The 13,343-nt window shown below is 54.0% G+C and overlaps 1 protein-coding gene across 1 annotated transcript in view; it reads left to right on the plus strand.

The window, feature by feature from the left end:
* COL27A1 (collagen type XXVII alpha 1 chain) overlaps positions 1-13,343 on the plus strand; it is a 144,875-nt gene that overhangs the window by 73,947 nt on the left and 57,585 nt on the right. The window contains exons 22-29 of the mRNA XM_089912648.1: positions 1,318-1,371; positions 2,639-2,692; positions 3,329-3,382; positions 6,202-6,255; positions 6,406-6,459; positions 8,039-8,083; positions 9,268-9,321; positions 11,029-11,073. Coding sequence (XP_089768774.1) covers positions 1,318-1,371; positions 2,639-2,692; positions 3,329-3,382; positions 6,202-6,255; positions 6,406-6,459; positions 8,039-8,083; positions 9,268-9,321; positions 11,029-11,073 — 414 coding nt within the window. The remainder of the gene's footprint in view (positions 1-1,317; positions 1,372-2,638; positions 2,693-3,328; positions 3,383-6,201; positions 6,256-6,405; positions 6,460-8,038; positions 8,084-9,267; positions 9,322-11,028; positions 11,074-13,343) is intronic.

Here is a 13,343-nt window from a genome sequence, read left to right on the forward strand (position 1 = left end):
CACCCCTTCATGTTCCATGGTCATCCTGCCCAGAATCCCAGATTGTCCATGACCCAGCCTGGCCTCAGTCCCACTTACAACAACCTGGCTCCCCCTCCCCCCGTGGCGGCACAGTCTGGAACCCAGGCTCCTGAGCCAAGCCCAACTTTCTCCAAATCCACTGTCTTGATTTCTTAGGTGCCTTTGAAACTTTTTTTTTAAAACCATCTTACTCCTCCTTTGGACATTTAAAAAAAATGTTCCTTGGTTCCTAAAATTCTGGGATATTGTACAAGATTTTCCAAACTGGAAAAACCAAAGTTAAGTTAACATTTTTTTTTTTATTTAAAAAAAAAATTCTGGCTTTTGTTCTACCAAGGGAGTTCTGCTGGATCATGGCCTTAGCGGCACGACATGAGTTCTCTAAGATTCTCCATTCTTCCTGGGTTTTTCTCCCCATTCCTCCAACTGCTCCCGGAGCTGTGAATGTTTTCTGAGTCCTGGGGCCAATGTACCAACATGGGAAGCTGGAAATGATGAGGGCTGTGTGAGACACGTCCAGCTCCAAGGAGAAACGTCTCCCAATCTGGTTCTGCGACAGCTCATTTACCAGGACGTGGCTGAATACAGGCACGGACTAGAAGAGGCCTCTGACAGCCGGAATCAGTGTCACCAATCCCACGCAGTGTGTCATCTTAGCAAAGAAACACCCAGACCTAACTCGAGGCCAGTTGACTCGCTGTTTACACATAGTCTTAACTAGCCAGGTGCTCCGGTTTCTCATGCTATAGGTGATTAACAGCAGCTAATTAGCAGTAGACCGAAGCAGATCGCTGGCATAGAAACTCCCACAGAAGGACGAAATGACAGCTCACAGCCTGGTGGTGAAAAATATCAAGCAACAGATGCAAGCGCTCAGAACCGTCAGCGGTGCAGGGCCACTGTCCAGGCTGCATGCTCCTCTGTGTGACCCCAGTTGATGAGGAGGAGGTTGAAAGATCATGGCACAGCTCCTTTGACCCTCAAGTGTCTGTGCTCCTGACAAGGCCAGGTGACACTGGGCAGTTTAGTTTTCTGTTAGTGGAATGTTCAGCCACCTGAGCAACCCCAGGCAGACCTGCACGTAAGCTGGCTCCGTCCCCCCAGGGCCTACCTTCCCTACCGGGGGCAGGGCAGGGCTGGGAGCTGCCCTTTTCTCTAACAAGGCTGCTGCTGGGCAGATCGACTTTGGGAACAGCCTCAGCAGAGCTGTACCCTCCCAATGGGTCTGGATGTCGGGGAGACTTCCAGAACCCACCGTGGTCTCCATCGTAACCTTCTTTGCTGGTGTGTATTTAGGGTGAACAAGGGGTTCCGGGTGTGTCAGGAGATACCGGATTCCAAGGAGACAAGGTAATTGCAGCAGATTCGCCCCCTGCCCCCTGCCCTGCCCTTCTCTGCTCTGGCTTCCTTCCCAGGGTCCGTCAAGGGCCAGGACCCGCCTGTAGGATGGCTTCCTTTCACACAATCCTGTCTTCTCCATCCTCCGTCTACCCTCTCACTGTCTCTTCCCTGGACTTCACAATGGCCTCCTGACTTATTCCCAGGCCCCAGCCTCTTCCCTCCCAGGCTGTCTTCCTCACCGCCACAAAACTGTTCTGAGGGCCCAGCTCTCCTCTGTGATCGCAGCCCATCCATGGCTCCCTACTGCCCCCAGAGTGGTGTCCCGGCTCCTTGCCCCAGCACTCGGACCCCCGGTGCACAGGACGCTCTGACACTTTCCTGCCCCTCGCCCTTCTAGCCCTGTGCTCCAGCCCCACTGACCTGCCCGCTGCACCTCAAGTTTGCACACTGCTGCCTAGCTGGGCACACCCTCCGTCCCGCCTGTGCACGGCCCAGCCCCGCCGCAGAACCCCGCGTGGGTGCCATTTTCTCTACCTGCTCAGGAAGTGACCGTTCCCTTCTCTGCCATTCTCATTCCCTGCCCATCACCTGCGGTAGCACATTTCTCCCCTGGTTGATGGGGATTTGTGCTCAGCCCCCTGCCAGACAGCAGGTTCCCAAGGATAGGGCCCCCGGCTGGCCTGGAGGAGCTCAGCTTAGGGTCCTGCACAGACTGGTGAACATTTAAGACACGTCTGAGTGAGTAGCTGGCCTGACTGACCGAGGAACCCAGGCAGCCTGCCGAGGCCGGCTCCTCTTTGCCTGCGTCCGGCACCATGTGGCCACATCTGGACCTCACCCAGCCAGTCAACGAGACCCAGATGTTGGCCAGCTCTGCCTCTTCCTCTCCCCTCCCTCCTGGCTGGCCTGTCCTGACCCAGCCTCAGTGTCTCCGGGTTGCGAGCCACGCAGGCCTGGCTGCCTCTCCAGCTGGGCCCCAGGCTCCAGACTTCCCCGGGCATCAAGGGTGCTTCAGTGCTTGCTTGGAGGCCCAGGGTCCCGGGTTCCAGGATGACCTGGTGAGGACAGGAGCTGCTGTTTCACCTTTGCATCCCCAGGTCCCAGCCTATAGGGCTGCCAAGCTGGAACTTGCAAGCAGGGAAAAGGACTGGGGAGCTCATCCTCCCCCTAAATGTGGATGTTCTCCAAGCCTCAGGCCGGCAAGGATGACCAAGCAGCCGTTCATCTGGCCATTTCCGGTCCTAACTAACCACAGTTTGCTCTGCATCTTTTTCAGGGGAGCCAGGGATTACCAGGGTTCCCAGGCGCACGGGGGAAGCCAGGGCCTGTGGTAAGTACCTTCTGCTCTGAGATCCCCAACCTCACACTCTCCAAATGGTCATGGAATGTGGCCAGAGATGCTTTCACATCCAGGATCTCCTTTCCTCTCACAGCAGCTCTGGGAGGCGAATAGAGCAGAACAGAAATGGAGATTCACCCATTTTACAGATGAGGACACTGAGGCCCAGAGGGGCAGGAGTACACCCAGCGCCATAGATAGGCATCAGTCACTGGCAGACCTCTGGTGAGAATCAGGGCTCCCGATGTCTCGTAACTAATAGTAACATTATCAATAATAGCAGTGGGTGTTGTTTATTTATTGAATGTTACTGTGCATCAGATCCTTCCTGTGCTATACGTCTCTGAAGTCTGCCAACAACACCAGGAGTTAGAGACTTATTATCGCTCCCATTTTGCAGATGGGGAAAGTGAGGTTCCAAGGTGAAGTGACTTGCCCTGGATCCTGTGGCTAGCAAGTGTAGGAGATGGGGTTTGAACCGTAGCTCCTTGCAGGTACCTAGGCAGATTTCATTCATATTCTCCTGAGTTTTCCAACCACCCCCAGCCAGGGGGCTAATACAGGAGATCCAGGGAAGGTAGACCCTCACTTAGCCCTGCCTCCTCCACAATCTCTTCTCTTCCATAGGGCAAAGTTGGAGACAAAGGATCCGTTGGGTTTCCTGGGCCCCCTGGACCCGAGGTATGCAATACCCTATTTCTCTGTGTCTGGCTGCTACTGGGACTGGGTGTTTGTTGTGCTTGGGAAACCAAGGCTCAGAGACAGGGAGAGACTTGCCTGGGGTCACACAGCAGATGAGAGATGGGGCTGAGAATAGAAATTCCTTTTCTGCCTCTGTGCCTCCCGGCTTCCCTAGAGGCTCTCAAAGGCAGTGGCACAGAAGCTGGCCTCAGACAGCCTCCCCAGCTTCGTAGCCACCTTTACAGTTTCCAGAACAAACATCAGGAAAACCCTCTGAGCTCTACTGCCTCGACCCTTCACAGGAGCTCCCCACATCCTCTACCCTGAGGTTTGAGGCATCCAACCCCTCTGAGCCCTGGAACTTTTGTAACTACCAGCAGCCACCCTGGAGAAGTGCAGGGCTCACGGCTCACACAGGGGAGCAGGGGACAAGTGTACAATTCTGGTGTTCGATGGAGAAGGAGAAATAGTGAAGGATGGATAAAGCAATTAACATAACAACTCTAGTTGAGTCAGTAGAACCTGAGAGTTTCTGATACATGTGATAACCAGCACAGGTACGTTAAACGTTCATCCCCTGGCATTTATGTACAAGGGAGCGAGGCAGCTAGTCGAGCCCCTTTTGCTCTCCCCCCACCCCTCCCCAAACCCCAGTACGGGGACCAGCTCTGGAGAACAGGGTGGACAGTGCTAGGGCTACTGTCTGTCTCAGGGGGTCTAGGTCAGCCCTAGCCCCCACCCCACCTCTACACACCTCCCTGGCCTGGGGCCTTGCACATTCGTAAGGTCTCAGAGACAGAAGTCTAATTCTGCCGGGTTCCCCAGATCCTTCCAAAGATCACTCCTGGTATCCCCCGGATGGAAGAGAGAGTGTTTCCTGAAACCTACAAGTTCTACTTTCCACTCTGTTGACTTTGGCCATGACACAGTCCTATCTTTAGACGAATGGACTTGGCCTCTCTTCCATGGACCTGGTTCCTTCCCCTGGTCACTGGAAAAAGACTTTTCTGAGAGTCCAGGTTTCCCAGCAGTCTGGCCAGTGCGGGTGGAAAGCCTGCTGCTTCCCATTTATTAGGCACCTCCTCATGCCAGGAGGCCGCGTAGTATCTTTGGGATGAAAACTGATCGAATGGTCACCACAACCAGTGAGGGAGATATCGCTACCACCGTTTACAGATGAGGGAACCGAGTCACAGAGCAGCGGAGTGACCTCCTCAGGGTCACTCTGCTACTTGTAGCAAAGAAGGTCTTTATTTGCTCTTTGGCTCCCTCCTGGGGCCCTGGACAGACAGGGGTGGGGTCTTCCTCCCCCATCTTTGCGTTCTGTTTGGATTGGCGGACTCAGTATCCAGAAGATGGCTCGGCGCAGCTGAAGACACAGAAGCTGACGAGCGTGTCAGCGCCTTCCCGGGTCTTTGCCTCTTTTCGGCCACCAACCGTGGGTGCAGCTCCAGCTCCCTAGCCCCCGTGTGAATTAGCTCTTGCACTCATCAGTGGGTCCGAGCTGTGTGAGTGCTAGGATTTGATCAGGATCCTGACCTTCAAGTTCTCCCTGGAGACAGGCCCACCCCAGGCAGACTTGTTTTGTTTTCCCAGGACGCAGGACCCAAAACCCTTTGGAATGCAGATTTTTATTGAGTGCTTACCAGGTGCCAAATACTGAACTAAGCGCTGCACTCACCTTATTCTCTTTAAGCCTCGGAACAGCCCTGTTAGATGATTTTATGGTCGCCATTTTAGAGGTGAGGAAGCCGAGGCCCAGAGAGGCTTAGAAACCTGTCCGGGGTCACACAGTGAGTCGGGGCAGAATGGGACTTTGAGTCTTTCAGTTGGAAGAAAAAGACATGGGGCTTTAGCTCCATGTGTGTTAGCTCCAAATTCAGGACCGTTCTTGCCTTTGCTAATGAGAAGAGTGAGAGAAGGCTTGAGCTGGAACTTAATGGGAGTTACCATAAGCTCAAAAGAGGAAGGGGAAAAAGCCACTTACAAAGGCGGAGTGGGGGAGCATTCTGATCTCAGGGATTCATATAAGAAGGCTTTGGTTTCAGGCTGGCAGAAACCAAAGGGAGTAGTGGGTCTGCCCTGAAAGCAAATGGGGTTCTAGGCTGAATTAACAGAGGTATTACACCTAGGACAAGGAAGGGGATGTTCTTATACTGGCCTGTGCTGGTCAGTTCACACCCAGAGGAGCATGGGTGTCCTAGTGATCAGCAACATTGGAAGCTGGGCAGTTGGAGGAAGCCAGACTGAGGGGCCCTGGGCCCCTGACTAGAAGGGACAGAGAAGGGCAGGCCTTTTCTGTTGGGGAAGGGAGGAGATTCTGCTCCGTGTCAGGAAGAAGCTTCCATTGTAAATGGATGTACTAGTCTTCCATCTAGTAAATCTCAGTGGGAATTTCAGCTTCCGATACGAGCTGAGATTTACTAGATCAGTCCTTTTCGAGGCTTTCAAAGTCACAACAAACCCAGAACACAGAGGATCCCTGCAGTAAAGGATGGCACTTCTCAGTGCTGAGGACGGCTGGCTCTGAGGCTCTGGCTGCCCCAGGCTTAGGACTTGGGAAAGTCTGGATTGGACGAACTTGTATGTGCTTGTTCCTGTGCTGAGACCTTCCTGCCTTGTCTTCCTTAATTTTCTCAGCACCTCTCTGAAGTGTAGGGGCTGATTCTTTGTTTTAGAACTGTGATAACTGACGGCCCAGCGTCACATCCCCTGCAGGATGAGATGGAAATCCAGGTCGGTCCCCCTGTAAGACCTGTGGCCTTGGCATTTCCCTTCATAGTCCCCCTGGGTGACTTGTACCCTCTGCTTCCGTTCAGGGATTTCCCGGAGACATTGGCCCCCCTGGGGACAACGGCCAGGAAGGCATGAAGGTGAGTCCCTGCCCAGGGGAGCTCCGGCTAATGAGGATGACAGCTCTTTGGAAACCATGGGCCTGCTTGCAAGCCAGCAGGAGTCTTGCCAGCCTGTGATGGAGATGGAGGTGCTGCCTCTGAGACGCCTTTTTGTTCCCTTCTCACCAGGGTAAGCCTGGAGCTCGAGGCCTGCCGGGACCCCGTGGGCAGCTGGGGCCAGAGGTGAGACCGTCTGGCCCTGCCCCCTGCCCATCCCTCCCAGCTCCCAGCCTGCTCTCTCCTGGGTCCCGGAGGCCTTAGTTGAGGGCCAGGGCCCCTCAGTCAGGAGACACAGGGCCCAGGGCCAGCTCAGGCTTGCCCTCCAGCTCACCCTTTACAGCCCTGCCCCGTGACCTTTTCTGGGTCCTTCTCTGCCCCGGCCTGACTGGTGGGTCACTCCCACCACGGCAACCCCATTGCCCTGAGGTTTTCTCTCTCAGAGCCACCGCCACTGCTTCTGCTCACAGCAGCACAGTTTATTGGGGTATTGATTTGGGAGGGAAGGAATCGTCAGCTCACATGAGGTCCTGAATCTCAGGGGAATAAAGACACTATGTCGGGTCCCATGGTTAGTGGCAGGCAGCATTAGGATTCCAACCCAGGTCTGGTGAACCCAAAGCCCACGGCATAGACCCTGTAATTTCTGGGTTCCTGGGGGCCGCCTCCGGCCTCCCCAGAGAATGACAAGACTTGTGCAGCTGGTAAGTGGCAGAGTGAAGATGTGCTGATTGACTCATTCATGATGAAGGGGATTGACAAGTTCTCTGGGCCTGTTGGAGCATCAGGTGGAGGGCTGTTGGATGCCTCAGGGGCTGGTCCCAGGTTTTTCCCATGCACGAGGCCCTCCATTGCACACCTTGGCCTCAGGCCTCAGGTCCCCCATGACACACAGCCCTGGGTGAGGGTGCAGGAGGCCCAGACTCACCACGACCACAGGCAGGCATCTGGCTGACATGGGTGCCTTCTCAGGCTGGTTCCGGGTCTGGCATGCCATACGGGCCAGTCTGGAGGCTGCCTGAGCCTGTGGGAGGGCCTGAGGCATCTCCACGGGCGGGAAGCCGGAAGGAGGTAGGAGGGAAAGACAGCACCAGCCCCGTGCTTCCGTCTACACTCACGTTACCACGTTACCACTCATATGCCTGCCACTTGCTCATGTCTTCGTTGATTCACCTGTCCACTCATACATTCATTCGGTCCTCCATCTCTCCCCTCTCTTGTGCCTGCCTCCCAGCCTTCATGCACCACACACCCACTAGACCCTGGGCACACTCATCCTTCAAAAAAGAATGAGACATCGTGGCCCTCCTCCAGGAGCTCAGCTTAAGCTACTCATCAGAGTTTAGTATGATCCTCTCTGCCCTGCACCCTTTTACAGGTGGGGAAACTGAGGCACAGTGAGGGTAAGTTCTTCACCGAGTAAATGGCAGAGCTCAGAATAGAGCCCGTATCTTTGAGCTGCCGTCTGGGCTCTACTCCCACAGCATATGATGGGTTTGGCTCTCCTGCCCAGCACTACCACCAGCCCGAGCTAACCACATTCACAGGGCAGCTGGAGCCCCATTCACACAGAAGCCCCCATGTGGCCTGGCCTCTAGGCCTCTGCCTTGGGTGGGGCTAGGCAGGGGACCCAGGTGCACTATTTCTAGGTCCAGGAGAGCTCTCCTGTGCCCACCACTTCCCCTCCTAACAGGTCAAGTTCTCCAAGGCAACCGCTGGGTTAACTTTCTCCTTTTTGTTCCTCTCTCGTGTCTCCCGACTCTAGGGAGATGAGGGACCCATGGGGCCACCGGGGGCCCCTGGCTTGGAGGTGAGTGTTGCTGGCTCGGGGGAGGTGGGATTTGTCAGTGCTGAGCCAACTGTGTGCAGGTGGGCAACATCTGGGTGGTGCTCTGGAGAGAAGTTGTCAGTGAGGGCCTTGGGCCCCCCCAGGGATGGAGCTAGGACAGACCCCAGAGGAGAGAGACAAGGGGCAGGAAACTGTTCTTGCGCACCTACTGTGTGCTGGTGCTTTGCACATCCATTTCCGTTCATTTGATTTTCCTGTGAGAGAGACAGTGCCTTTCTTAGTTTCATTCAAGGCCCTCAAGGCTCAAAGAGCGAAGGGCTTGGCCCAGTATCTCATAGCCAGGAAGGGAGGATGCCCTGCCTGGAAACTGACTCTGCATTCTATCCTCTGCTCCAAGTGAGCTTCCAGAAAGAAGGTGTATGTCCTGCCCCACCTTCAGTCGCGATTGCATAAATTGGCAGGTTGTGGATTTTTTTGGTCTCAGGGCCTCTTTACATTCTTAAAAATGATTGAGGGCCCAAAATGCTTTTCTTTGTGTAGGTTACATCGATATGAGTACTTAAAACTGAGAAACTTTGGATCAATTCTTTCAAAACTAATAACAAACCCGTTTCATGTTAACAAAAATAATAGTTTTTTTAAAAAAAATAGCTATATTTTCCAAAGCAAAATCGTCTAATGAAAAGAGTGGCATTGTTTTACATATTTTGCAAATCTCTTTAACGTCTGGCTTAATAGGAGTCAGCTGGATTCTCCAGTCTGCCTCTGCGTTCCATCTGTGGATGATACCACATGTTGTGTAGCCGCTGGAAAACTCCACTTACATTCATGAAAATGAGTGACACGGGCAAATGACAGCTTAATTTCTTATGAAAATAGTTTTGACCTCCAGTGAAATCTCCAGTGAAAGGGTCTCAGGGACCCCCAGAGGGCCCCGGACCGCACCTTGAGGACCACTGGTGTAAACTCTCCATTCCCCCTGTGTCCTTTATCTTCTGTTCCAGTCCCTTCCTTTTCCTCACTGCTTGAAAGCAGGTTTCATCATCCCCATTAGCAAACAAGACCAGCCAGGGAAGGGGGACCTCCCAAGGTCACACAGCTGGAGACCCTCCCTGCCTCCCCAAGGACAGTTGGCAGCCTAGAGACATGGGGCTCTGCATCCCTGCCCCCTCCTGGCTTCTCTCACTCACCTCTCCCTGTTGCAGGGTCAACCTGGCAGAAAGGGGTTTCCTGGAAGACCTGGCCCGGATGGCTTGAAGGTGAGGGGACCTGGAAGTGACTGGGCAGGGAGGAGAGAACGCCTGGGGAAGAGAAGAGAGAGGGGGAGCCAACCTGTGAGGCCCTAGGATGACCCCTGAATCCCTGGCCTGTTGTGAAAAAGGGAGGAAATGGTCCCCGTTTATCACAAAGTATGTATGGCTAACGGAGAGGAAACAATGGACAGAACCTCAGTGTCTCCCAGTGGGGCAGCGTTCAAGCAATGGGGTACAACGTAGCCACCAAAGATGGCGCGCTGGAAGATTTTACAAGACGGGAAAACGCCTGTGCATTGCGGGGGGCGATGGCGGGGGTGTAGGAAGCAGATCACATAGCGGAAGAGTGCATTATGAGCCTGCGGCAGGGGCTGGTTACACTTGTTCCCGAAGGCTCAGAGCAAAGGCTGGAATGTGGACGGGGGTTATCTCTGGGTGGTGGGATTGCAGGAGATCTCCATTTTCTTCTCTGGGCTTCTGTATTTTCCCCATCACGTACCATAAACATGCATTTCATTTATTAACAGTTCTTTTAAAGTTATCAAAAAAGAACTGGCCCCAGTAGGAGAGTGTGACCCTCAACACATGGGCAGCTTAATGCCCTTCCAGGCACTCCCTTTGAAGAGGCTGGATTTCCCCAGCCGCCCTGGGCAGGGATCACTGGACCAAGTTTACAGCTGGGCAAGCGCACAGAGGGTGAGGGCAGAGCTGGGGGACCCAGGCTGTCCACGTCCCCTCCCCTCAGGGGAAATGGCCCCCATGTCTGTGTCTGTCTGGCCCTTCTAGGGGTCCCAAGTGTGAGGTCTGGGGGAGGAGTTGGGGTGGAGGCTGAGGCTCCAGCCGGGATCACAATGCACCACATCCATTTGTAAACCAAACTCCTGGCTGGTCCAAGCTCATGTCCTGCCCTCTGAGGTCTCGGCCTTTCTCCCTCAGATACCCGCTGTCTTTCTGTAGTGGGAGCAGTGACATAGCCTGGGTGGATTTATCCCGTGGGTCTGCTCACCAGTGTGGCTATGGCTGCAGAAGAAGCAGGAGCCGTCCCAGCAGACAGACGAGGCTGCGAATGGCCACCTGGTATGAGAGCTGGAAATAGCCTCGGAGACAAATGAGTCTGATTTTCCTTATTTGTAGCTGGGGACGCCAAGCCCAGAGCAGAGACGAGACCCACCAGAGTCACTTGTGAGCTGGTGGCAGAGCTCTGGTGGGTTAGGTCCAATACTCAGGCGCCCTGACTCCCCAGTTCCCTGCACGTCCTGCGGTGGGGCAGCCTGGTGCAGTAGGAATGGGGATCTCCATCAGTCAGACCAAAGTTCCAATTCTAGCCCTGCTTCCAGCGCACTGTGTGACCTCCAGAAGGTCACTTTACCTCTCTGAGCTTCAGTTTCTATCTCTTCACCTCTCTGAGCTTCAGTTTCTATCTCCACAAAATGGGTTGATGAAGGGCCCAAATGAGATACAGATCTCGTGCCAAGTAATCTGCCCAGGGCCACTCTGAGGGAATGGTGACTGGGGTCATCCCTGGGGCCAGAGGTTCTGTCCCAGTATCCCTTGACCCTGCCACTTGTTTGGAGTCTCCAAGGCCAGACTCTGGAGTTGAGTTTCCTGGTCCATCCCCACCAGTGGGGACTAAGGCCACTCAACTGGGGTGTCCCCCAGGAGGCCTAGACTCCTGTCACCCATGCCAAGTGACCCTCCTCTGTTCCTCTGCAGGGAGAACCAGGCAATCCTGGACGACCGGGGCCCGTGGGTGAGCAGGTGAGTCACCACTGTCTTGGAGCATATCGGCTCCCTTTACTGAGCGCTTACACTGTGGGAAGCACACACACGCACCTCATTCATTCCCCATCCCAGCTGGAGAGGTAGGTTCGCTCATCTTCCCCTTTCATTGACACGGACAGACTCTGGCTCTGAGGGAGTTGAGGTCACTGAATGAGAAAGCCATGAATCTCAGTCACAGTGGTCACGCCCCATGCCCTGATTCTGCAGATGTTCTGGGGGCATTCGCCCAAAGACATTACGTGACTTTGCTCCCAGAACGTGAAAAGTGGAAAAGCCCTTCACGGTCGCTGTTCGTGCTCAATTTAACGGGGAAGCTTGAAGACCAGAGAAGCAGAGCCACTTGCCAGGGACTCTTGGTCCAGGCATCCCTAAATTATAAAGAAGATGAAATTCAAACCAGTGGGTCTGGATAGTTGGGAAGTCGGGTCAGGGTCTGAAGAGCAGAGGAGGTGACAAGTGGTCATTGAGAAGGAGGTCCAGGGCCCTCGGTGCTGGAGGCTGCTGGGTGGATGGCCGGCCTCCGTCCCCCCTCTGCAGCCCCGTGCCTCCTGAAAGCATCACCTCTGGGCTTGTAGGCCGGGTTGGAAGGTAGCAGTCTCCTCCACTCCTTTAAAGGAGGACCCCACCTTCTGAACACTGTGAGGAGCTGCCTCAGGCTGGAAGGAGCAATGATGCTGGGGACCCAGAAGAATTTGTCTCCACCGAGAAACACCATCAATGGCTTGAGAGTCACACGCACGATGAGCTTCCTCACCAGGCCTGCAACATCTGTTGGGGGGAAGAAAGGAACTAAAGCAGGGGGAGGACTGGATTTTTGAAACCTTTCCAGTGTTATTCGAGTGTATTCTGTGGGAAGCCTGGGAGATTGGAAGGGCGGCCGTGGCCTGGATGTATTTCCTCATTGGAAAAAAACAGGCAATAGGTTCAGCAAATTTAATTTCATAGTTATGCTCGTGATAGGGCCCTCGGGAAATAGATACTCGGAATCCTAAGATGGCAGGACACGAAGAGTCCTTCGGAATCACTCTATCTGGGGTCCTAACATTTTTTGTGCCTTGGACCCCTTTGGCAGGCTGGTGAAGGCCATGGACCCCTTCTCAGAATAGAGAGCTTTTAAATGCATAAAATACAAAACAAAGGACTACAAAGGAAATCAATTATATTGAAATACAAATGGGACAGTACGTTAAAATGTGATCTCCACAAAGATCTGTTTCTTTATTCTTGCATTAAATAACGAGATCTAACGGCGGGGTCCGGTCATGACCTCACTTTTGAAGTGGTGACAAGCCTTACTGATACATTTTGAACTCTGCAGCAGTGACGGCAGTGTAACCATTACAGGTGCTGTGGGTTTGTTGCCTACGCTCATATTTGCTAAATTTCAACTAGGTTGGTGAAAATAAAAGTTGTAGTTTTTCCCATTCAAGTTTATGGACCACCTCCGCCCCCCGCCTCCTGAAATCCATCCGTGGAGCCTTACGGGGACCCTAGGTGAAGAACCCCTGGATCCTGGTCCATGTTGGCAGGCTGGGATTCATGGAGGAGAGTGGGCTTGACTTAGATGACCAAGTAAGGTGGTGGCAAAGCTGGGGCAGGAGGAGTGGCAACCTGGCCTGGGCAGCCCCGGGCTCACTTGTTCAGTAGAGCCCTCAGCTAGCTGCCCGGCTGGCTGAGCAGGAAAGAGAGACCTGTCTGAGCCGTGAGGCAGGAGCCCAGTGGCTGCCATTAGGCACGCGGGGTGCCATGCCTGCTGTTCCCTCGGCCCCCTCCCGAGGTGGGAAGTAGCAGGCATTTCCTGTTCATGGCAGAATCAGAGGATCCCCAGGAAAGAGTATAAGGACCTCCTTATAACCACAGTGTCTGCTGCATTTATCAGGTACCTGTTAGGTGCCAGGCTCTGTGCCAAACACTTTCCTTACCATCCCCAGCAGTTCCTCCAGCAACCCTATGACAGTCGGTAGTATTGGCCCCGTTTTGCAGATAAGGAAACCAAGGCTCTGAGAAGTTAAATAACTTGCCCGAGATCTCCCAGGCGGTAACATAACGGTCAGAGCCCAAGTTGACACTCAGGCCTGCTGGATTCCCATGACCTGCCCCGAAGAGTCTAGAAAACCCTTGACCTGAGCTCTTGCGGTTTTCCAACAGCTAGTTAAGAGTGCAGCCAGCCTGCCGGGCCCTGTCCCAGGCACTGGGTGCACAAAGATAATTACAAGGCATGAGCGTTGCCTTTAAGAAGCTCTGTC

The sequence above is a fragment of the Delphinapterus leucas genome, chromosome 6 (genome assembly GCF_059928025.1).
Source record: "Delphinapterus leucas isolate spDelLeu-1000000601 "Yukka" chromosome 6, BTC_Dleu_Yukka2, whole genome shotgun sequence".
Taxonomy (NCBI): Eukaryota; Metazoa; Chordata; class Mammalia; order Artiodactyla; family Monodontidae; genus Delphinapterus; species Delphinapterus leucas.